This window comes from Myotis myotis, unplaced genomic scaffold (assembly GCF_014108235.1).
Source record: "Myotis myotis isolate mMyoMyo1 unplaced genomic scaffold, mMyoMyo1.p scaffold_m19_p_16, whole genome shotgun sequence".
In the NCBI taxonomy this organism is placed as follows: domain Eukaryota; kingdom Metazoa; phylum Chordata; class Mammalia; order Chiroptera; family Vespertilionidae; genus Myotis; species Myotis myotis.
In genome coordinates, this window is record NW_023416320.1 from 3,033,720 (window position 1) to 3,059,052 (window position 25,333).

Below are 25,333 nucleotides of genomic sequence, written 5' to 3' on the forward strand. Positions count from 1 at the left end.
TCTTCTGGTCCCCAGCCAGGGGGATGATGACTTCCCGGGAGGGCAGAGATGAAAGGGACTATGGGGGATTGGGCTGGGGTGGATTGAGGGGGGGTGAGTGAAGCTCCATGGGTGGGAAGGCCCAGGACAGGCAGCTGCAGGAGCCCGCAGCCCAGGTGCCCCCACATCACAGGCAGCCTCGGGGGCTGGGTGGGGCACACAGTCTGGACTCCGTGGGTTCTGCCCACAGCCTTTGATTCTGCTCTGTGCTTCAGCTTCTCGCCCGGGGAATGACCCTCCCAGTCCCTGCAGGCCTTTGCTGAGGACCAGACATGAGGGTGTGAATGAAAACGACATGTCAGCCGAGACAGTTTGGCTTAGTGGGTAGAGTGTCGGTCTGTGGACTGAAGGGTCCTGGGTTCGATTCCGGTCAAGGGCACATAGCTCGGTTGCAGGCTCCCAGCCCTGGACAGCCAATCACTGTGTCTCTCTCACATTGGTGTTTTTCTCTGTCTCTTCCTCTCCCTTCCACTCTCTCTAAAAATCAATGGAGAAAATGCCCTCAGGTGAGGGTGAAAAAGGAAATGGCATGGCAAATCCTCAGCAGGTGCCTGTCTGAGATGCTCAGCTATGACACGTCTGCCCGAGAAGCAAAGGAGCGAGGGAGGGAAGTGGGGCTCCTGCACGGAGTGTGGGGGCAGTCTGGCCCCCCCCCGAACGCGCCTGCTGGAAAGCAGTCTGGGGCCACCCCTCTGGCCTCACTCACCCTTCTTCAGATACACAGCCACAGAGCCCTGGTCCCTGGGCGGCACCTTCACCTGGCACCTGAGACTTCCAAAGCCGGTGGCCTTGGCGTTCCCCGCAGCGCCTTGACCCTGGAGATAAAAGAGGCTGCATTATCATCCCGCGACAGCCTGTCCACAGACAGGTATCAGAGCCTAACTACCGCCCTGTGCTGAGCCAGCATGGCCAAGGGTGAACCTGAGGAGGGGCGGTGAAGGATTAAAGAAGACAGACAAAGAGAATACAGCTAGGGCTTGGTGGATCTCCCATGCCTGGATGAGGACACAGAAAGATCCAGCCTGCAAGCCCATGCTTTATTTTATAGTCTAATTAAAACAAAGGTAGATTAAAATGTATACAAATGTTTTTGTTTTGGCAACACTTGATGCTCGTCCCACAGCCGTAGCTACTTAGGAAGGAATTTGGGAGGGCTACAAGGTAAGGCTTAATTATGCTAGGAGAGCTCTGCCCTCCAGGCTGGGACTTGTTTGTGGCCCTGCCAAAGGTCAGCCTGAGGCTTAATCCTATAGCTGCTCCCTACACTGCCCTAGCTGGTTTGGCTCAGTGGACAGAGCGTCAGCCTATGGACTGAAGGGTCCCTAGTTTGATTCCAGTCAAGGGCACATGCCTGGGTTGCGGGCTCAATCCCCAGTGTGGGGTGTGCAGGCTCTCATCATTGATGTTTCTATCTCCTTCTTCCTCTCCCTTCCTCTCTGAAATCAACAACTATATATTTTTTAAAAATAAAATAAAAAGCCTAGCAATGGCAAGGCACCTACCAGGCTACATTTCCATATTCTTCGTTCTGTCCTCCCAGTCTATTGGCACACACAGACAGGTGAGCAGTCAGCTGCAGCCCCGAGTGCCAGTTACAGACACATGTAATTCCAAGGGAGTTCCAGGGGAGGGACAGGTGGTTCTGTTGAGACTGGGGAGCTGGAAAGAGCTAACACTCAGGGGGGCGCCTCCATGAGCCTCCAGCTGTCACTCATAGACACACACTCCCACGGGAGCAGGGGGCATGGACACAGGGCATGCGATGGCCCACTGCAGGTGACATGGCAGAACTGCTAACCAATGTCCTCAACCAATGAAGGTAAAGCGTGGACATCCACAGGATGGACTGGTGTGTGCCATTAAAAGAACAAGGTTGCCCCGCCAGCGAGGCTCAATGGTTCAGCATTGACCTATGAACCAGGAGGTCACGGTTTGATTCCCAGTCAGGGCACATACCCGAGTGTGGGCTCAATCCCCAGTGGAGGGTGTGTAGGAGGCAGCCAATCAATGATTCTCTCTCATCATTGATGTTTCTATCTCTCTCTCCCTCTCTCTTCCTCTCAGAAATCAATAAAAATATATTTTTTATAAAAGAACAAGGTTAATTATTAAAGTACAGGGGAGAAAATATGTATTATAAAATGTTAGCATGTGAACAAACAAAGATGCTTATAAACACAGGAAATTTCTGGCCGGGTCCACAGGAGCTGGAGAGGGAAATGCAGGGCTGCCTGTGTGAGGAGGCAGGAGTGGTTAGGAGACAGAGAGGGGCTCCCCTGCACACCCTTCTGCCCTCACCCATGGTAACAATGGCATCGCCAACACTCCACCAGCTCTCGCCTACAGAAACAGCCGTTTCACGGGATCTAACTAAGATTTAACTTTCCTCTTTGTAAGCCAGTCATGCTTTACTGTCCCAATGAAAAGGAATGCCAGGGTCCAGGACTCCTGGAGACAGAGGGCTCTGGACAAGGGCCAGGGGCATGTCGTGCCCGCCTGCCTGGTGAGTAAGCTGGTGGGGAACGCGGGGGGGTGTGGGGGGGGCTTGGCACCGACATTCTCTTCTGCCTCTTGGGTCAGGACACGATGCTGCTCAGAGGAACGCCGTTTGTGGCAGCTCCATCAGAAGCAGGTCTATGCCGCCTCCATTTCCCAATGTCTCATCACTCTGAAGAGACAGAGGAACGAGGGGTCGGCCATGGACGCGGTCATCCCATCACCTAATCAGCCCGGTGTGGGTTCCACCAGGTGTGTCTGACAGACAGACGGACGGACGGACGGACGGACGGATGAGAGGCCGAGAGGCCACGTGGCGGCCGGGACTCACCTGACCAGAAGCTGTGCAGGCGATGCTGTCACTTGTCCAAGCATAGAAGTCACAGGAGACGTCTGACCCCACCGTGGACACTGTGAGGAAGCTGCAGGCCGGATCCACGGCACAGCCTGCAAGCACCACGGGCCGTCAGCGCATGTCCCTCCCAGGTGCTGCTGAGGACTGACGGACACCCTGCCCCCAGCACACCCAAATACACACCCAAAGACAGACACACACACACACACACACACTCACACACACACATTCACACACACTCACACACACACTCACACACACACGCACACACTCACACTCACATACACATGCACCTGCAGCATCGGAAAACAATGACTGTTCATGGATGCTGGCAGGATTATGAAATAATCCTTATACAGACCCATGCTCAATAAATAAATGGTAGCCGTTATTACCCCTCTCTGGCCTCGCTGTTAAAATAGACAAATGTGGCCAAGCCAGCGTGGCTCAGTGGTTGAGTGTCAACCTATGAACCAGGAGGTCACGGTTCGATTCCCGGGCAGGGCACATGCCCGGGTTATGGGCTTAATGCCCAGTGTGGGGTGTGCGGGAGGCAGCCAATCAATGATGTTCCTCTCTCACCAATGTTTCTATCTCTCTGGCCCTCTCCCTTCCTCTCTGAAATCAATACAATTATATTTTAAAAATAAATAAAATAAAATAGACGAATGTGTCACCCAACCTGGACACATAGTTCTATAAGGAGCTAGTGCCCTGCATTTCTGCCCCGTAACCTTCGGCATCCCACTGTGCTTGGCACGTAGTAGATGCCCTATGCACGCTTCCGGGAAATGATGAGCTAAATGCACCTTGGGGGGATCAACGGACTCCAAAGTGTTTGGGCTAAAGGGTATGTTTTCACACTCGTTTTAGCGGTTCTGTTTGGTCTGTCTTGCGAGATCGGCAGAGCAGGTTTGCACACCATTCTCCAGGTGCCCATGTGCCCAACCCTCACCTGCCAGGCACTGCACCAAGGGGAACTCAGAGCCAGGAACTTGGGACCTGACTCCCGTGGCAACCTCGGCGTCGAAGACCACCTTTGATTCTGGAACCTTCTCGAATTTCTGCATCACTGAAAGGAAATTCGAAATGTATGAAATCAGACTCTGAAGGGTAGAAGCCAAAAGAGCTCTGGGCCAGCAGTCACCTTCCTCCCCGGCCCGGGGCCACGCGCAGGCCCCAAGGAGAGGGTTCCCTCTGAGGTGGCCCCAGAGCGCTGCCTCCCCCGTAACACTGAGAACTCCAGCTTAGGTCCCATTTCCCACCGCATTGCCGGGAAGCAAGGAGGAAAGTTGGAGGATGTCGTTTATGTTCGTCCTTACAACTCAGTTTTTTCTCATTGGCAGAGTGTCTCTCAGCGTATTCCCTGCCTTTCCCTTTGAGGCTAATCTTAAAATTCCTGGGTTGGACGTTTCCTTTCCGTAACACAACTTCGCTTCTTCCCAGAGAGAGGCAGGTGGTTTTTGAAAGACGATGGGCACATGTGCCCACGGGCTCATGTCAATCTGAAAGCGTGGCACGTGGCTCGGGCCCTCCTGACCGTGTTTGTTTAAAGGCGCATCACGCCTGCGTTTCCAGCTGCCGCCACACACCTGGGCTGGGGTCTGCGCTCCAGGGACCCGGCGAGGGGGGCGAAGGCTACGAGCCGCGGAGCTCGGTCCTCGCCAAGTGAAAAATCATGCGGTGACACGCCAGGAGCGAGCCTCGCTCTGCAAGGCGTCAACAGTTTCCCAAGAAAACCAGGCCTGCAGTGCAGGGCGTGGACGTGGGGCGGGCGGAGAGCGGGCGAGCACCTGCTTGGGAAGCGATGCCACTAGACTCCATGCCCTTTGCTTCTTCAAGAGGACAAGAGCCTCAAAAATGAGACTGCGCTTTCCCTTCCAACGAGAAAGCTCCCCTGAAGGCAAGTGAAGGGGATTGTGGGAAAGGCATGCGGACATCCCAGCGGGGGCAGCTCCTGAACACGGAAACCCCCCTGCAGGTCGGAGGGGACACCTAAGCTCTGAGCTCTGCCTGCTGAACCACAATGCGACCGGGGGATCAGCCTGGAGGCTCGTCCTAAGCCGTCCCTCCGGGAGGCGGCATTGAACTTGGCGGAGCTGAGCTGCTCCTGATCGCGGCTGCTGGGGCCACTTACCAAGCTGCCCTTTCTGCCCCTGAGGAGCACAGGGCAGAGCAAACAAGAGGCGTTTTACAAAGTGCATGTTGCGATCTGCGGACAGGGAGGCAAAGCGGGCTGCGGGTCAGATGCAAGCCCTGAGGTGAGGGTCCCCGAGTGGCCGGGAACCCCCAGCGCCCGGGTGTGCAGGATGGCAAGGACCGGCCCCCTGATCATCTAAGCCTCCAGGATCATGGAAAACAATGACTTTCCTTGGATTTGCCATGTAGCCTCAGGGCCACTGCGCACAGCTCCTGGGACTCAGCGGGGCGGGGCGTTGCTGGAGAAGGAATGATTGTTCTGAGCCTTAGAAAATGAGATTTTAGCGCTTGAGTTTTCCCAGGTGTTTTCTGTTATCAGCTGCAGCAACTTTGCTGGAGAGCTGGCTGGCTATGTGTGCAAGCGCGCGTGCCTGCATGTGCTGTGCGTGCGCGTGTGCATAAGCGGGCGTGTTTAATACGGAGGCAGAGCAATCAGGTAGAAGCAGACCGTGTAACGGAAAGAATGGGTTTGAGAGTGAGACACACACCAGTTCAATGTGCTGAAGAGACGTCACTGAAATGCTCTTTGCCTCACTTTCTTCAACTAAACGACTGGGGGCACCATGTCAACCCCTTGCCCAACCCCCAGGAAGTTTCCACGTGATGGCCTAGGTCAGTGGTTCTCAACCTTCCTAATGCCGCGACCCTTTAATACAGTTCCTCATGTTGTGGTGACCCCCAATTTCATTGTTACAAATTGAACATAATTAAAGCATAGTGATTCATCACAAAAACAATATGTAATTATATATGTGTTTTCCGATGGTCTTAGGTGACCCCTGTGAAAGGGTCGTTCGACCCCCAAAGGAGTCGCGACCCACAGGTTGAGAACCGCTGGCCTAGGTCATGCCTGCATGGGAGCTGGCTCACAGTGAGCGCACGGATGTCCTCCCTCTCCTTGCACAGACACTTACATGACTGGTGGCCAAGGCTTTCGCCCAGGTGTGCAAAGGGAAGCCATGGTCTCAAGCAGCAGGAGGGCCCCCCAGAAAGGTGGGGCTCAGGGTAAAGTCAGAGGCGGGCAGGATGAAGGGACCTTGCAGGCTGTCTCGCCTGCTCATCATCCTGAGAGATTGATTACCTGTGTTAGGCACGTCATCGCTAACACACCCAACTCCCCCTCACGGTAGCCTTACCATCACTAACACACCCAACTCACCCACACAGGAGCCTTAACACACCCAACTCACCCACACAGGAGCCTTAACACACCCAACTCACCCACACAGTAGCTTTAACACACCCAACTCCCCCTCACAGTAGCCTTACCATCACTAACACATCATCCACACAGGAGCCTTAACACACCCAACTCACCCACACAGTAGCCTTACCACCCCCATTTTACAGATGAGAAAACTGTTGAAGGCCAGTTTCAACAGTTTATCTCATGGAGGACCTGTGCCTGGCCCAGGGGACTGCTCGAGGAATGTTCGCGTCTTTAAAGGATGGCGTGACCTTCACTGTCTCAGGAGGCAGGCAGGAGGCCACTCTGGGGACTGAGGATCAGAGACATTGAGCAATTTGCCCTGGGTCACCTAGCAAGGAAATTATGGAACCAGGCCTGGCCCTCAAGTCTTCTCCACAGCATCCCACGGAGGGAGAAATGCTGACCAGCTTTTTGGAGGTGAGCTGCCCACAAAAACACAAAGGAAACCTCCGCAGATGAATGCTTATAATTCATTTCTTGTGCAGTCACAGGCATGTAGGGGTGAGGTTTCCTGGTGTCTAAAACTTACTTTCCAATGATTAAAGATAAAAGAGAACAAAAGAAGGTTGGATCTAAGCGCAGGGCATTTGTTCATCTCACCACTGTTCTTTCAGCTTTGACATCGATGAAAAATTCCATCGGTAAACAGTTGGAGACAAATGCATGTCTCTCCCTTCTAGAAAGCCCTGGAGAGCTCCCCCTCCCGGGCAACACACTGTTTAGGGGCTGCACATACTCAGACACTGGGAGTCCGTGAGCGGGGCCTCCGTTTCGGACCACAGCAGCCTCTGCCCCTCGTCGTCCACACAGAAGGCCTTCCCACTGTCCCTGTCCCGCTGGCTGGCACGGTACCGGCCGTCCTGGTCACACTGCAGGCCGGCCTCGTTCCTCTGACAGTCGGTGACGCCTGCAACCGACAGATGGACACGACGCTGAACGGTCGATGGCGTGCCTCTGGGGTCCCCTCCCCCCAGAACCCAGGCTCCCAGTCATTGATCAGACAGCCAAGTCACACATCTGAGCCACACACCCTCTAGCTCAAGCCTGTCAAGCTTGCAGCCGACGACGGGCCACATCCCTTGTTTAAATAAACGAGGCATGCGGCCGCCCGGCCGGCCGCGAGTTTGACATGCTTGCCTAGCTCATAACTCCTCAGTGACTCCGCCCTGACCCAAATATGATGTCCAGGCTCTCTGCTGGGCCACGATACCCCTGAGGCCTGGCCCCACCCCTCTGGTTCTGCACAGGGGCCCTGAGCTTCCTCGATCGCTGCATTCATCGCCGGGCGTGCACGCACCACCTGCAGTCGTACCATTTGCTCAAACCCAGGCCTTGCTCTGCGGGTTCTTCTTCTGGTGCTCAGCTCTCCCCAGTCTTCAGTGAGTTCACTCCTCACAGCTCATCAGCTTTCAAGTCAATCCTTACCCCCCGCTTCCAGGGGCAGCTCTCTACCCCCTGACATCCCTCCTATCAATGCCCATCCTCACAGCATGGAGCACAGTCATTCCTCCCATTGGTCCAAGTGAATGAATGGTTCCTCCCATTGGTCCATGTGAATGAGTAGTTCCTCCCATTGGTCCATGTGAATGAATGGTTCCTCCCATTGGTCCATGTGAATGAGTAGTTCCTCCCATTGGTCCATGTGAATGAATGGTTCCTCCCATTGGTCCATGTGAATGAGTGGTTGACCACTGTCCGCCTCCCACTCAGTAGAAGCTCCAAGGGGGCAGGGACCTGACCTGGTTTTGCTCCCTGTTGCATCCCAGCGTCTCCCGCACTGTGACACTGTGATTTCTAATTTAAAAATAGGGACATGCCTGCCCTGGCCAATGTTCCTCAGTGGTCAGAGTATCAGCTGGCACACCCAAGGGTCTCAGGTTCGATTCTCAGTCAAGGGCACGTACCTGGGTTTCAGATTGGATCCCCACCCGTGGTCTGTGTGTGTGCAGGAGGCAACCAATTGAGGTGTCTCTCTCACGTCCATGTTTTTCTCACTCTCTCTCTCTCTCTCTCTCGCTCTCTCTCGCTCTCTCTCTCTCTCTCTCTCTCTCTGCCCCCATCCCTCCCTCCTACCCCTGCTATTTTGGTAGCACCCCCTCATTAACAAGGGCCAGTACATGACGCTGACCCCCTTGTAAGAGAGCGTCCCTCCAGCAGTGTGACACACGGGAGGTCGCCCTCAACCACAGCGAATGCATCAATGGGCTGATATCTAGGTGCACTGTCTGGGCCATGTCGGGGACTCCGCCCTCAACCACAGCGAATGCATCAATGGGCTGATATCTAGGTGCACTGTCTGGGCCATGTCGGGGACTCCGCCCTCAACCACAGCGAATGCATCAATGGGCTGATATCTAGGTGCACTGTCTGGGCCATGTCGGGGACTCCGCCCTCCTGGTGAAGACTCTCTCCTCCAGAGGAATGTCAGAGCCCGGCCGAGGAATCCCTCCTGCCTCCTGGAACTCCCACTGCTCTTCTGCTCAAGGAAACTGCCTTGATCAGAGGAGGTGACTTGATCTCTTCCGGTTAACTACTTTCAAAATCTATCACTAGCTTTTTTATTTTGATTATTTCAGAGAGAAAAGGAGGGGAGAGAGAGAGAAAGAAACATCAATGATGAGGGAGAATCATGGATCAGCTGCCTCCTGCACGCCCCACTCTGGGGATAGAGCCCACGACCCAGACATGTGCCCTGACCAGGAATCGAACCCTGACCTCCTGGGTCATAGGTCGATGCTCCACTGCTGAGCCACGCTGGCCGGGCTCACTATTCAGATTTTAAGCAATAACGGTTTGCCTCTCGTTCACACAATTTCAGGCTATGAGTCCTCGCCAGGGGAAACCCAGCGACGCCCACGTGACTGTTAAGTGGGCCACATGAAATCACGTGACCTGCGGGAAGGCCATGCGTACACAGTGTCCTGACCTACGTATGAGGGAAAGGGCACGACCACACAGTGGCAATGCCTGCAGGTGGAAAGTGTCTCCCGCCTGCCAATCTGATAAAGCCGACACGAACATCAGAAGTTTCCGAGTCGGTACCGAGATCAAAGGCCAGACTTTGGCTAAAGGACTTCTCTGAGTCTTAACCTTCCGATCGGTAAAAGTTCAGGCTTATAATGTTGACCTAGAAGGGGAACTGGGGGGATTAAAGGAAACAGCACAGGTAAGATGCCTGGCCTAGGTCGTGGTGGGGTGCAGCCATTCAAAGATGGTGGCCTCTTTGATTATTGCGTTGCATACCCAAGGGTTGTCAAGGGTGGGCAGTGTTGTCCCCATAAGATGCTCCTGGCAATGTCTGGCGACGTGTCTGGTTGGCACAATTTGGTGGGGCGGGGGGCGTGCTGCTGTCATCTAATGGGTAAGGGCCAGTGAGCTGCGACATAAACCTCCTGCCACACGTGGGACAGCCCCCAACACGAAGAAGTATCAGCCTCAAATGGCCACAGCACCAAGGCTGAGACACCCGCTGTGTCCCCACCGCCCCGCAGGCTTCTGTGTCGAAGCGAGACCCTTTAGAACTCACAGTGAGTCCGACTGAACGCGCCGGCGGAAATGGTGGTTCTGCCCACAGGACACGGGGCGCAGGTCAAGCTCCCGGCCTGTTCCTGGTAGAATCCAGCGGGACAGGGAACACACTGCTCGTCCTGGGAGTAGCTTCCCTCGGGACACTTCACTGGAAAGAGACACAGGGACGTGGTGGTCCAGGTAAGACACTTGTGTCACAGTTACGACCTCACAGCACACGGGTCTGCATGTGAAATCCCCGAGTCAGCACGAGACATCATTCACGGAACAAATGTGCACTGAAGACCCGCCGTGTGCTGGGCTCTGAGAGCCCAGGGTGAGCTGTGAGGAAGGTAGACAGTGCCTGCTCCCCGGGGGCGACAGGCTAGCAGATGAGAGCGTGTCCGACCAGAATCTGAGAGACGGGAAGAAACTAAGCAGGGAGAAGGGGAGGCTAGCGAGCCGGGCCCCTCTGAGAGGTGACACTTGTGGCTTCAACGATGAGAAGTACCCCAGGCAGAGATTGAGAAGGACAAATTCTAGGCAAGTGCAAACATCCTGAGGCAGTGATGGGTATGGATTATTCAAGGAGTGGAAAGAGAAAAGCCAAACAGCCCTAGCCAGTTTGGCTCAATGGATAGAGTGTCGGCCGGTGGACCAAAGGGTCCCAGGTTCGATTCCAGTCAAGGGCATGTACCTCAGTTGCAGGCTCCTCCTCAGCCCGGCCCTGGTCAGGCACATGCAGGAGGCAACCAATCGATGTTTCTCTCTTATCAATATTTCTCTCTGTCTTTCCCTCTCTCTTCCACTCTCTCTAAAAATCAATGGAATATCCTTGGGTGAGGAGAGAGAGAGAGAGAGAGAGAGCAAACAAAGCAAAGGCAGCTACTGGGGTCAAGCTTAATGATGAAGGGAAGAGGTGATACTGGAGAACCACCTGAAAGATGAGTTCCAACCATCGGTCGCCATGGCAACAGTTCCCAACGTTAAGGACAGGCTGGACATGCACAGTGTAGGGGCACAAGCTTTGGGGTCGGCAGACTGGGTCAAGTTCCTCTCCCCACGATACTTGCGTGACTTTGGACTTGAGCCCCATTCTCTGCAAACCAAAGCCTTTCCTTCACCCAAGGCTACCAACTTCCTTTGACCAAGTAGCAAGTGCGGACGTGCGTGCAGGACGTGCTAGAGTGAAGCCAGCGTTGCCCTAGCAGCTCCCATCTCTGGTACACGCTCACCACCGGCGTTTCTGAGTCAATCAGAAACCCAGACGCCTCCTGGGAACTGAAGGGAGCGCTTTCCGGGCAGCCCCGAGCCAGTCAGGGCCTCGCTCGAGAACGGGGTTTCGGTACTCCTATGAGTCAGCCTGTTGATCGTCTCTAGTATTTTAACCCCGGAGCTGGTACTGTTTTTTTCCAGTGGTCTCCAAAGTCATGGCTAAAGAAAAACAAAAACTTCCCGCCAGCCCAAGCTGCCCGCCCCAAATCTTAGATTGATGACTGACGGGGTTGGGGATGGGGCCACATGGAGGCCACGGGAAGGGCAGCGCCACAGCCCTGGGCTGGAGGGCAGGAGTGCTCAGTAAGTGGCGCCTCTGGACTGTTCTTGGGGCAAGCATGTGTCTTTCTCTCCATCGCTGAAGGCCACAGTCTCATCTGCCCAGAGGAACCCTGTGTCAGTCACGCCAGGAGGTGACCCAGGCACTACACAGTGTTTCATGTAAAGAGGGAGAAACAGGCCTGGCGAGGAGGGCTGACTGGCCCAAGGTCACACAGGGGTCAGAAGCACAGCTTGCCAGTGTGTCGGTCAAAATGAGACCGTGCCCGGGGGATCGCCATCCTCCCCTGGCAGGTGGGTCCTCTCCAAGACCCTTGAGTCCGCAGCACCAACGGGGATTCATCCTTCAGATAACTCCCTGCTCCTCTGACTATACCTTGGCCGCCTCTTCATATAGGTCTATCCGCAGCCAGAAAATCACCAGAAAACCCCTGTGGCCTCCACTTTCCAACTTAAAATCCTTCATGGTCTAAGCCCCTTGCTGGGCCCTAAGGCCTCTCCCTCTCTGTCTCCGCCTATCTCCCCAGCCCTGTGTCCCGCGTTCCCCACACACCTCATTCTCCAGCCACATAGGCCGTGCACACTGTCCCCACCGTCCCCACAAAGCCACCCCCTTCACACGCCCCCTGCTCTTGGGCTACCCCAGCGTCCAAGGGGAAGGGGTGACTTCCACCCTCAGTGTTCTTCCTCTGTCCTGTCATCTGAGCCTCTAGGGCGATGACTGCCCACGCACAGTCAGGGATTGAAAGACGTTTGAATAAAGAAAGATTCGCCCGGCAGGCGTGGCTCAGGGGTTGAATATCGACCTGCGAACCAGGAGGTCACGGTTCGATTCATGGTCAGGGCACATGCCCGGGTTGTGGGCTCGATCCCCAGTGTGGGGTGTGTAGGAGGCAGCTGATCAATGATTCTCTCTCATCATTGATGTTTCTACCTCTTTCTCCTTCTCCTTTCCTCTCTGAAATCAATAAAAATATTTTTTTAAAGAAATGAAAGATTCTGCGCTCTGTACGTGCACTCTCCCCGAGCTCGGGGGGCCTTCCCCGCAGCCTCACACAGCTCAGTAGCAGCAGTCCAGAGAGTGGTGGACCTACCGCACCCCAGTGGGTCCTGACTGGCGTCGCTGGAGGCCGAGACTGGGTGGAATCCTTCCAAGCACCCATAGCGGGTCCTGGGCGAGGTGCCCACGCTGTCCCCATGGAGGAAGCGGAGGGACGTGTCTGCTGGGAACGTCTTGGCATCCAGATGCAGCTGGAACTCGCCGCTTCGGATCAGATCCGCGAAGCGCCCCGCAAGGCCCTTGCCCAAGGCTTCCTCTGTAAGACACGGGGTGGGGCGGGAGTCACCTCACGGTTCTCGGCCCGGCCCGGGGAGGGTGCAGGGGCAGAGCCACCAGACACCCACGCCGAGAGGAGGCCCAGGCACTGTCCAGTGTTTCACGGTAAAACGGGAGAGACAGGCCCAGAGAGGAGGACTGACTGGCCAAGGTCACACAGGGGTCAGAAGCCCAGTGAGCCCCCAGCCCAGGTCTGTGGCGCTGCCCTTCCTGTGGCGTCCATGTGACCCCCCTCCCTGCCACGCTGGACTTCGGTCACCGATCTAAGGTGCACTGTCTGGATAAGCACCGTTTGGCAAGCCACCATCTCTGAGCCTCGGTTTTCCCATCTGCAATATGGACGCACCTCTCTCACAGGTAGTAAGGATTCAGAGAATGTGCAATGGGGCCACTGCAGCGAAGGCAGAGCCTGCAGGAGGCAATGAGCCTCCCTCTGTGCCCCCCCCCCCCCCCCGCCAAGCCATGCACACCGAGAGGCCCCTCTGGGTGACGGGAGTGCTTCCTGGAGGGAGAGGAGCCCCCATCTGGAGCCGGGCGGACCCCAGCACACAAGGAGCACTTGCTTCCAACAGGCTGCGCAAAGCCAGCCGCAGCCGGAACCCTCAGTCGTCTCACTGACGCTAGGAATGATCATCCCCACCTTTTCCGGCTCCCAACACAGCCCCATTATCCAGGCTCTTCCAGAGGGAGACAAAGGGGACCCCAAATTCATGATGCTGGGGGATCGTTGCCACGAAGACAGAAGAATGGCAGAGATGCCGCCTCCCTTCTGGTTATACCCTGGCCACCTTTTCCAGAAGTTTCCTCTCATAGGACAGCGGTCATGTCCAGCCAGTCCGCACCCTCGGGCTATCACATCATCCCCTCTGCTTCCCCTCACTTTCCACCCCCTGATCCATCCTTATGTCCTGCCTGTTCTAGAAGCTCAGTGACGGGTCTACATAGTGTGAGTGGTCTGAGATGTCTCACAATTTGGAGAGGACAGAACATGAATTATAAACCAGCAGAGGCTCCCTCTCCCACCTTCTCACCCTTTTCACACCCATATCCCCTCTCTCTGCCCAGAAAGTCAGCGGAGAATTAGAAAATGCTCACAGAAACACAACCAGCTGATCTTATTGAACGCTGGTACGCCATTGGTCAGAAAGGTATGGGTTTTTACACACTGTTTGATACTTAGCTCCTCCCGGCAGCCGGGCTGATATCTCACTAGAGACCCACAGGAAGGGATGAGGCTCCACCGGCTCCGTTTGACAGATGAGGAACCCGAGACTCGGAGACTGCATAGCTCGTCCGAGGCAGCCAGGCAGGGAAACATACCGACGTCACGCAGATCGGGGAGAGAGGCCGGCGGGACGTCCTCGAGCCGCAACTTCCACGTGACATTCACTCCCAAACGCTCCTGGGTCAGACACTCCACCCGCACCGAGGAGTCGTCACAGGCCGGAACGGTAACAGGGGTCCCAACCGTCTTCACCTACGGGGACAGGCGCCTTCAGTTCAAGAACACAGAGCAGGGAGCCAGCTTTTCTTTTTTTTTAATACATTTTAACTGATTTCAGAGAGGATGGGAGCGGGAGAGAGAGATAGAAACATCAATGATGAGAGAGAACCATTCATCGGCTGCCTCCTGCACGCCCCCTACTGGGGACCGAGCCCACAACCTGGGCATGTGCCCTGACCGGGAATCGGGAATCAAACCACGATGCTCAACCACTGAGCTTCGCCGGCTGGGCGGGTGCCAGCTCATGGAGCCCACAGCAGGCCCAGCCTGGCTTCTCCTCCCAACCTGAGCATTGGTGACTGCTGGGCAGGGTGGGTGGATGGATGGTGAGGGGCCTGGTTGGCCCAAGGACAGTGCTGGGCACGGTCCAGGTTTCAACACCAGCTCACATCACACTCTTTCTAAGGGTAACAGCCCAAGAGCTTCCATATCCCCCAGGGGATGTTAGTCCATCAAAGCTCGAGTGCCCAGAGGCGACAGGAGCTCGGGCACCCGGGCACAGTTCTGTGGGGGCAGCCTGTGCTTCAGGACGCCATCAACATGACCTGCCACGCCACAGACTGGCACCACGCATGCACCCTGTGCCACGTCCCACACGATGCCTGGATGAAGGTGACGGTGGCTATGGGGGTTCGCGCAGCGGTCATCGGTGAGGAACTGCTACGTGCCGGTCATTCATCCAGTGACGTGACGGGTTTGGATTCGCTTCTGCTGCTACCTAACTAGCCTTGGCCAACTTACTTTCTCAGTCTGAGCCTCGGTCTGCCCACGGGTAAAATTATCGGGTGTCCAACTTCAGGTTCACTGGAGGCTCTCGGACCCCAGGACCCCGAGCTCCGCCCCCGCCCAGCGTGGGGAGGCAGGCACGCACCTGGACCTGGCAGAAGCCACGGGCTGTGAGCTCATCCGAGATGAAGGCCTGGAAGGCCAGCAGCAGGCCTGCGTAGTCGGCGCTGCACATCTTGCCCGGCGGGAGCCGGAGCTGGAACTGGGCTCGGACCTGCAGGGTCTGCCACAGCTGGGGCCCTGCAGGGACGTGTCGGGTCAGCAGACGCAGCACACAGACCTGTGGGATCCTTTCCTGGCCTTTGTTCGCTTTTCCTCTGCAAACATAACCCTCTTGCCTGTGGTCTGGAGCACGCCAGCACTGCCGTCTGCACTGTCCTCCTCGGAGTCCACACACGTCCTGGCACGACGGATGGCCTCCGAAGTCAGAGCCCCTCCCAGCCAGTGGTCCTGCCCCGGCCTCTCCCCTCGGCTGCCCTGCGCCCTGGGCCCTCGACAAGCCTCTTGGCAAAGCCCCCCACGATCTTGCATTCGAACAGGGCAACCCCATGTGGCTTTGCTGGTGGAGAGCAGACTCTGCAGTACAAAACGCATGCTCTCCGCTGGCTCAGTGCACACCCTGCTCATCTGGACACAGCAGCCCTACGTCCCACGTCCGAGTCCGAGACCCACCCCTCTCTTCTCCCAAGTCCCTCGCTCCCGGCCCAGCCAGGTCTGGATTTCAGCTGGGGCCCTTTTGTCACAGTCAGGTGGGCGATCCACTTGTGTGTCAACATCACGTTTTGTACTTTTTCTGGATAGCATTCTCTATCCCAGGATGCTTTGCAACAAACACTGTCCATTGACACTTGGCCAGCTCCCCAGAGCCTGTGGCAGTTCGAGGTTTGGGGTCTCTATCCTAGACACCCCTTCCACAGCTCCAGGTGGACCCCGTGCCAGGCCCCAGCGTCCGCCCCTGCCCTGCCTGGGTGAGTACCCACGCCAGCCTTTGCCAAGGCCCCAGCGGTCAGAGCCCAGTGCCGTCTCACAGACGGTGCACGTGAAAGTGGGTCCAGTGGGCAGACAGGACAGCAGCTGTGCCCATATTCAAACAGGGCACAGGCCCACAGCTCTGCCAGGCGTAGAGGGACCGAGGGGAGAGGCTGATACGGAAGGTCCCACTCAGGGGCCAGACATGCAGCTGAGAGCTTGTCCCACCATAATAACTGACATAGCCATGGAGCCCCCACCTGCTGGACACAGTCCCACCCCCAACACCTCTCGGCAGAGCCTGAAGTGAGGGCCATTCTCTTGGGAGCGGACAGCTCCAGAGAAGCCGCAAAGGGGTCTGAGAAGCACAGGGGCTCCTTCCAGAGTCGCCCCAGGGGCCCCTCTCTGCTCCGGATCGGATGCCCCCTGGCTCACAGGGAAAGGCCGTGCGGTCAGGGAAAGTGTGAGGGGCGGGGTACAGGGCAGACATCCCCGAGGTCACTCACGCTGGCAGGCCCGGGGCTGGGGCGGCTGCGACAGCCAGCGTCTCCTCTCCAGGCTGCACTCCAGCGCCCGCAGGGGGAAGGCGCTCAGGTAGCCCCGGCGACACAGCAGCTGGCACCGCTGGACAGCGGCCCCGCCTGGGCCCGAGGCTGGCTCACACAGGACCACTCCCCCGGCCACGTCCGACGTGTTGAACGGCAGCGGGCACTGCGGGCCTGGGAGCAGGAGAGAGGCCGCTGGGGGCATCTGCCCAGCACTAGGGGGCTGGCACTCTTGCCTCTCTCCCCCTCTTCCCTGCCTGCAGGTGTGTGGGCTCCTCGGACCCTGGCCTGGGCCTGCCGCCTCCCTCCCTGCCCTCCTCTTGGAGGAGCCCGTCTCTCAGTTGTACCAGGTGCTTGAGCACAGAGGACTCTTGTATCTTCACCTCCAGCTTCTTCCATCTCCAACCCAGCTGCCCACGGTCCTCTCCACCTCTAAGCAACACGTCATAACTCACTGCTGCCAATCAGTGATTCTCTCCTCATTGATGTTTCTGTCTCTCTCTCCTTCTCCCTGCCTCTCTAAAATCAATAACGAGATACATATATAATAAAAAATCCCAGCCACGATGGCTCAGTGGTTGAGCACGGGCCTATGAACCAGGAAGTCACAGTTGGATTCTGGTCAGGGCATAGGTCTGAGTTGCGGGCTCCATCCCCCGTGTGGGACCTGCAGGTGGCAGCTGATTAATGACTCTTGCAAACCATTGATGTTTCTCTCTCTCTCCTCCTCCTCCCTTCCTCTCTGAAATCAATAAAGATATATTAAAAATAAATAACTGAATAAATAACTCCTGTTGCCCACCCACGCCTGTTCGAGCTTCAGTACCCAGAGCTCAATGCGTGGCACCTCTGCCTCCAGCTGTCCCAGGTGGGCACCCCGGTCGGCCCCACCTCCTCTGCCCTGGCGCCAGCCGCGGCTCAGGCCTCCTCACCTTCTCTGCATGCCCACTGCCCTCCCCCGCCTTTTCCTTGAACTGCGAGGGAAGCCTCCTCACCAGGTGCCCTGCCCAGGGCCTCGGCCCTAGGTCTCCGCTCACACATCCAGTCTGGTCCCCACCGCCGGCCAAGAAGCTGCGGCGAAGCTGGACAAGCACGCTCAGCCCCCTGGGTGCCTGCTGACCCGGGCCTCTCTCTCGACTCTCACGTGGCCACCACATCCTCAGGCCCTCCCGCCCTTCCCCCACTGTCCTGGTCCTTTAGGCCCCCCACCCCTGAGTGAGGGAACAGAGGGGCAGCCCCCCCCCCCAAGCCAGGGGCCCTGAGGGCACATCTTACTCTCACAGGCCGGCTGGCTCCCGACCACGCGGGTCCCCGGCACCTCCTCTCCGCTGCCCAGGACGCACCAGCAGCTTTCCTGGGCCGGGCTGCACTGCACTGGGGACCGGCCTCCGGCCTCGGCCCCGCAGGCCGGGGTGTAGCCTGGGCTGGCCGTCCCGGAGAGGATGCCGCCCTGGGGTGCTTCACAGAGGCCGGGGCCTGACACAGAGACCAGCCAGTGAGGCTTTCCACAGAGCCCACAGCACTCGCCACCCACAGGCGCCACCCGCCACCATCGGCCCCAGGCCCCACCAGGGTCTGAGCCACCCGCCTCCCACCCACTGGGTATTGAGCTAGGGCCTTGCTCAGCTCTGTACACACACACATATACACACCACACTCACATACACATATACACTCTCACACACACACACACATACACTCACACCACACTCACACACACACACACTCACACACTCACACCACACTCACATAGACATATACACTCTCACACACACACACACACATACACTCACACCACACTCACACACACAACTCACTCACACACACACACTCACACCACACTCACACACACACTCACTCACACTCACAACTCACACACTCACATACACATATACACTCACACCACACTCACATACACATATACACTCTCACACACACACACACACATACACTCACACCACACACACACAACTCACACACACACACTCACACACACATACACTCACACACACAACTCACTCACACACACACACACACACACTCACACACACAACTCACTCACACACACTCACATACACTCACACACACAACTCACTCACACACACACACTCACAAACTCAGGGTGCATGGGGAGGGGTCGGGGGAAAGGGCGAGGGGTGACTACTCACACTGGGCACTGCTGTTCGTGCGGGGCGGGCTGCCCTCCCCTGAGGCCTGGTCCACACACCAGATGCCAGCCTCTGCCGCCTGCAGCCTGGCAAACTCTCCTGTCTGGGACAAAGCCGAGGTCATGTCAGCCCAGGGAAGATGCTGTTGAGGCCCACAGGTCAGTGAGTGGACGTCAGGAATGTCCCTCCCAAACCATCAGTGCTGCCCTCTCCGCGCGGAGGAAGGTGGCCTGGGCGGCTCCCTGATCCAGACCCGGCCCTCACACCATCTGAACTGACAGTCAGAACCACCCATGAGGCCGGGGCCACAGGAATCTAGTCTCGGGATCTCACTGATCTTCGTGAAGCCAGAGCGGGAAGAGTGGCCGGTTGTGTTCCTATCAGACCCGCTTTAGGGACAGGGAACCGACGCCCGGGGCCTTCATCCCTTGCACGTGAGTGGCTGCGATCCTAGCGTGAATCCTTTCTCTGGGAGCTCTTATTCCTGAAACTGGCCACGGCGCCCAACTATTAGATCTACTATAACCCCCAGGAGCTGGGAGGGCGATGTGACGACATCTTCCATGTGTGTTGAGAAACTAAGACACAAGGACTTTGCAAAACAACTTTGCCCCGGTGACTGTAGGAAAAGCACAGACACGTGTAAGTGACTTTTAAAGAGTTTTCATGAGTGATATTTCCTTGGGCCCTCAAAACAGCCCTCGCACTAGGTAGGATAAAAACGTGGTCTGATCCTATGATAAAAAAAAAAACAAAAAGCAAAACTAAGGCCTAGAGAAGGTGAGTAAATGGCCCAAGGTCACCCAGCCAGACTCGGCCAGGACTCTAGCGACAATGCAGATCTAGAACTCCCTACAGTTTTAAACAAAAATAAATGTATTCCCTGGCTGATGTGGCTCAGTAGTTGAGCCTCAACCCAGGAATTAAGGGATCAAGGTCTGATCCCGGGTCAGAGCACATGCCCGGGTTGTGGACTCGATCCCCAATAGGGGGCATGTAGGAGGCAGCCGATCAATGATTCCTCTCATCATTGATGTTTTTATCTCTCTCTCTAAAAATCAGTTTTAAAAAACAACATTAAAAACACACATACAAATGCATCGAACACTAGGAAAGCCATCCCCGGCCTGCGGAGAAGGCCTGCTCCTCCTCGGCCTCCCCAACTCACGGAGCCTCACCTCCAGGCAGGTGGGGATGAAGAGGTCGTCGGGGGAAGGGTCTCCCTGGGACGCGGCCTGTTTCCAGCTGGAGAGCAGCCCGCTGGCTCTCGCTCTCTCACAGGCGGAGGGGCCTGCGGGGAGAAAAAGGCTCTTTACAGGCTGCGTAGGCCCAAGGAGGGCGAGCAGAGAGCCGGGGCCCAGGCCGGCCCGATGTCAGGGCCAGGGTCTGGGGGATGGAGGCCGGCACAGAGAGCTGGAGTCTCGGCCGAGGAGCAGGCTGGGGCTCAGGGACAAAGGCCCAGGCGGGAGACAGCATCATGGAGGTGGAAAGTGGGCAGCTGATTTCCCGGGTCAGAAACTGGGGAGAGGCAGGGCTGCAGAGCAGACGGGAGGTGGCTGTTGAAAGCATGGAAGGAGGTGACACTGCACAGGGAGGCTGTGGGGGAGCCCAGGGCCCTGGCCTCTCTCTGGCCCTCTCCACCTGGGAAACGAGGCAGGGCCGAGGCCTGTGAGAGTCTTCCAGACACGGGCGGGGACTTGGGAAACGCGGGCTGGCTGCCCTCGGGGGCCGGCCCTCGGAGCTCCCCTGATTGGGGCCCTGAGTGCCCACTGCCGGGGTCAAGAAGGGGGATCCGTGGGCTCCACTTACACTGGGGGGCCTGGGAGGAGCGGGCAGTCAGCGAGGCCGGCACGTACTGTCCCTTCCCGTCCACACACCAGCAGTTCCCTGGGAGAGACCACGGCCAGCGCTCAGGAGGTGCACAGGGCTCCCCTGCGGGTGTCTCACCAACAACCATCCATCTTTACGCTGCTGATAGCGCCAGGAGGTCCCCCACCGGTCCCCCTGCCCGACCTCGCTCACCACACGGGCCTTAGCACCCTAACCTCCCCTGGCTCTCTGGCTGGCAGAGTCACCGCTCCCATTTTATGGATGAGTCCACCGGAGGCCAGGGAAAGAGGGCCCGGGAGTCCTGCTCACCTGCCCCCAGGGGGGCTCTTCCCACTAAATGAAAAGGGGGTGCCCCTCAGCCTCCCACAGGGGCCCATCCCCCTCACCGGTCCCCGCGTGGCACTGCACGGGCTCCCAATTTCCAAACGCGTCACACTGGGGCACGTAGGGGCTGGACCGCAGGCGGGACGCTCCGGAGGAGGCAGCAGGGGAAGAGCGGCGACTCTGATAGAAGTCGAAAGCTGCGGAGGGACAGGCGCAGAGGGTGAGGCCCCGCCTGGAAACGCCCGCAGCATGGGCGCTGCCACTGAGAAGGGGCACACGTCCCTGTTCCAACACAGGAGGCCTCCTTATCCACGTGACATACACGCCCACCCAAAACGAGACAGGGGCGCCTCCAACAGGGGGAGGCACTCGCCAGACTGTTCTTTACAAATAAAAATGCAATAAAAATGCAGGCCCGACTGGTGTGGCTCAGCGGTTGAGGGTTGACCTCTAAACCAAGAGGTCACGGTTCAATTCCCAGTCAGGGCACATGCCCAGGTTGCAAGCTCAATCCCCAGTGCAGGCATGCAAGAGGCAGCCAATTAATGACTCTCTCTCATCATTGATGTGTGTGTGTGTGTGTGTGTCTCTCTCTCTCTCCTTTCCTCTCTGAAATCAATTAAAAATATTTTTTAAAATTTTAAAAAATAAAAATGCAGGCCCTGGCTAGCGTGACTCAGTTGGTTGGGCATCGTCTCATGCACCAAAAGGTCACCAGTTTGATCCCCAGTCAGGGCACAGGCCCGGGTTGCAGGCTCAGTCCCCGGAAGGGGGCATGCAGGAAGCCATCGATCGATGCTCTGCTCTCACATCGATGTGTCTCCCCCTCGCCCTCTCCCTTCTTCCGTCTCCAAAAATGAATAAAAATATTTGAAAACAAAAACACAGGCTGAAGTTTGAAGGAGTCTGCAATGCTCCTGCAATAAGGTTTGTGTAACATCAGTCAGGTCAATGAAGTGTCTTCGGTCATGAGAAAACAGCGGTAACAGATACATTGATTTCACATGTGCGGTGGCCCAGGCACAACCTACGTGCATGCTTTCGTGGACTGAACCCTCACTCAGCCCTGGAAGAGAGGTCATGCTATCCCACTTCTGTGACCTGCAGATGGCCGCCCTGCCCATCGAGCCGCCCCCGAGCTCAGCCTTCCTGCCCCTGCCTGCTGGCCCCCACAGCACCCCGCCAGGGCCACCAGGCACTGTGCTTGTCATTGGGTGCAGGTCTGTCTCTCCCAAGGCAGCGTGTACCCCCTTCGGTGCAAGGATTCAAGTTTATGTTGTACGTGGGGCAGTGCCTCCCTCATAGTAGGCACTCAAATACTTGGTGAGTGAAAAAGAAGGAAATGCATGCATGGGGGGGGGGGGGGGGGGGAGGGAGGTAAAGAGGGAAGAGAACAGCCGCCAGCGGGGCAAGTGCAGCCCCAGGAGCAGAGACCGGCCTCACATGGGGGGAGGACCTTCTCCTGACTCACCACCTTCAGAGATGGGCCATGGCTCCCCGAGCAGAACCTAACAGTCCTCAGGACACCACCCGCCATGGTCGGAACCCACTGGGAGACCGGGACCCGCTCTGGCGCAGCGGACGGGACCCAGGAGTCTCCTAAGCTTCTGCCTCATTCCTGGCTGGCACCTCATGGCTGTGTGATCATGAGCCACTTGCCAACCTCTCTGAGCCTCAGTGTCCCCATCTGCGAAATGGGTCTAATACTTGACAGGGGAAGTGTGATATTTATATCAAAAGAGCTTCAGCACCCAGCTCATGCCAGGCACAGCTGTGGACCTTTCCTCCTGCAGCCCTTCACTGAGGACACTGCTCTGCGGCCCTCCATCCCTCCTTGTCCTGGCTCTCCCAGCCTCACTCTTCAGGACCTGGAGGTCTGCACACACACACACACACACACACACACACACACACACACACCTAGAGGCCTGCATGTGCACACACGCGCATGCACACACACACACTTGGAGGTCTGCACACACACACACACCTGGAGGTCTGCATGCACACACACACACACACACACACACACACGGAGCTCCCTCCCCTCTGCAGCAGGCCAGCCGCCTCTCCTCATCCGGAGGGATTCAGGGGAATGAGCAGCCCTGCCCCTTCCCGGGGACACTTCCTCTGTCTGAGCACCAGACACGAGAATGAAGATGCAGAGGGTGCGCTGCGTGGAGGGGATCCCCCTTAGCCCGACTTCGGGAGAAAATGGCATCATCGCCATTCAAGGAACCAACAGCTTCCGTGCCCCTGCCTCCACTTCCCTCCCTGCCCAGAGTGGTCCCAGCTCCGGGCGAAATCCCACTCCTCCACTCTCATTGCGTCAGATCCCGGGCCACAAAACGCTAAACGACTGGTTTCTTGCCCAAAGCAGAAGTCCTCGTGCCTCCACCTCTGAGGAACAGAGAAAGGAAGTGCAGGGCTTGGGGGCAGGAGGGGGCGGAAGAGGAAGGAGGAGGGGGCAGAAGCAGGAAGGATGGTGAACCAGCACTAACGGGGCTCCTGCCATCTGCCAGGCAGTGTGCCAGGCCCATGATCGAAGGAAGAGTAAGAGGAGACCTGTGCCTGGTCCTCCAAAGGAGAGGGCAGGGGCGGGGGAGCAGGAAACGGACGAACCATGGGAGGTTCTCCCCTCCTGTGGGGTCAGGAGAACGGAGGCAGCAGGCAGCCCAGGCTGGGCAGGCAGGAGTGGGTGCGCTCTGTCTCCCTCAGGGGCTCGGATAGTGTCGGGGTGACCACTTTGCTGTGTGTGACCCAAGCCCAGAAAACCCCAGATGGGGTGTCAGCTGAGTAATATGACCAGAGATGGGGGCTTAGGAGAGGCTTGGAAACGGGAACCTTTTGCCCCACTGAGGATGGTGTGGGGTCAGTGAGAGAGCGGGGAGGGGCAGGGGACCCTGTCGAGCCGGCTGCAGGGGGTGGAGGGCGAGCAGGGGCTCTGGGATGAGACAGGGCTGCCTGGGGACCGGCTGGCGGGGCAAGAGGCTCAGGGCCGGACCCGCTGCTGCACATCCAGGCTCTGCTAGTTATTCACGGGGGAACCTGGGCCTGTGGCTTAACCTCGGTTTCTGCATTTGAGAACATCGCAGATGGTGATTGCAGCGTCATTCTCACAGAACCGCTGGGGGGTCAGATGCAAGACTTAGCTGTCCACCGAGCACAGCACGTGCCTGGCCAGGCCAGGGGGAGTGTCGGGGAACCCTGAGCTGTTGCCAGGGGCGAGAGCACTATATGGATGCTCTGAGCTTCTTTCTCGGTCACAGGCAGGTCACAGGCGTGGGTATGGAGTCACCGGCAGGGTCCGAGGGGCTCATAGGGGAAGGAGCCGATACCGGGAATATTTCAGTGATGAGGGTGCCTCTCCTTCCCCCGTGGGGTGCTCCTAGATTCTTAGAAATGGAGGGGACTTTGGAGCCTGCTAGGAGGGGAGCCTGAGTATGGGGGCTGGAGCCCCTCACCTTTAGCAAGAGCGCTTGGCTTCACAGGGCCTGCGGGCTGGCGCTGGAGGGTGTGGGAGCATCTTGGAGAGTATGCACATCCAGCTTGGAAGGGCACCTCACAACCACCGCCTCTGCGTTCCCAGGAACCCACTGGCCTGGGGAAACCGAGGCCGCAACGCCCACTCCGGCTCCTGCTCCCCCAAGAGATGGAACAAGAAACCGGAGCGCGCCACTCACTGGACTGTGCTGCCAGGCGAAGGGCGTCCTCGCTGCCGCGCAGAAACTGCTCGGAGAAGGCCTCCCGGGGTGGGGAGCCTGGGGGCAGGCCAAGCTCCTCGTTGCTCAGCCGGATTCCCGTGGCCGCCAGCAAACTCTCCCCCAGAGGGAACCAGGAGCTGTTGGAAGCCAAGACCACCTCCTCCGAGTCCGCGATGAACTGCAGAGCACGCAGCTGCGCATCGGCGCAGGAGCCGGGACCTGGGGAATGAAGACACTGCAGGTGGGTGCGCCCCACCTATGGCTCCCTCACTTGGAGAGTGCATACTCTCCAAGATGCTCCCACACCCTCCCACACATGCACACATGTGCACACACACACGTGCACGCACACACATGGATGCCTCAGCTGTTTCCTTCCCACCAGCTCCTTCCACAACCTGGAATGTTCTTTCCGTTTTGTCTCCACAATCTCATTCGCTCAGCATTGATGGGGGACCTACTATGGAAGGAGGTGAATCATCGCTGGTGTCTGCTCCCCTCCAGGCTATGGACTAGGCACAGGCCCTCAGACGAGCTCATTTAACCTATGCCGCAGCCGACAGTGACGTGTTGACTTCGAGGGTTGGCCTTTCTCTAGAACTTGACATGTGAATGCCCAGGCAGGGCAGCTCTCATCCACATCTCTGTTACCAAACCTTCTACAAGCCTAACTTCGGCCGACAGCCAATATTCGGCTTTTCACGCTCCCCAGGAAGGTATGGGCGATGCTGAGCATTGCCTCAGGGACCAGAGAGACTGGATTGGACTTGAATGGCTAGAACTACCTGTACCAGCAGCAAGGCTGGC

The 25,333-nt window shown here is 57.4% G+C and overlaps 1 protein-coding gene across 1 annotated transcript in view; it reads right to left on the reverse strand.

Moving 5' to 3' along the window:
* The window catches only part of TG (thyroglobulin), a 154,775-nt gene that overhangs the window by 113,552 nt on the left and 15,890 nt on the right, over positions 1 to 25,333 (reverse strand). The window contains exons 11-25 of the mRNA XM_036337618.1: positions 24,506 to 24,745; positions 20,885 to 21,019; positions 20,478 to 20,555; positions 19,847 to 19,959; positions 18,669 to 18,771; positions 17,776 to 17,976; positions 16,462 to 16,674; positions 15,072 to 15,226; positions 14,017 to 14,173; positions 12,455 to 12,676; positions 9,826 to 9,975; positions 7,036 to 7,206; positions 3,846 to 3,962; positions 2,867 to 2,982; positions 746 to 854 (exon numbers count right to left, since the gene is read on the reverse strand). Of these exons, the coding sequence (XP_036193511.1) occupies positions 746 to 854; positions 2,867 to 2,982; positions 3,846 to 3,962; positions 7,036 to 7,206; positions 9,826 to 9,975; positions 12,455 to 12,676; positions 14,017 to 14,173; positions 15,072 to 15,226; positions 16,462 to 16,674; positions 17,776 to 17,976; positions 18,669 to 18,771; positions 19,847 to 19,959; positions 20,478 to 20,555; positions 20,885 to 21,019; positions 24,506 to 24,745 (2,280 nt within the window). The remainder of the gene's footprint in view (positions 1 to 745; positions 855 to 2,866; positions 2,983 to 3,845; positions 3,963 to 7,035; positions 7,207 to 9,825; positions 9,976 to 12,454; positions 12,677 to 14,016; positions 14,174 to 15,071; positions 15,227 to 16,461; positions 16,675 to 17,775; positions 17,977 to 18,668; positions 18,772 to 19,846; positions 19,960 to 20,477; positions 20,556 to 20,884; positions 21,020 to 24,505; positions 24,746 to 25,333) is intronic.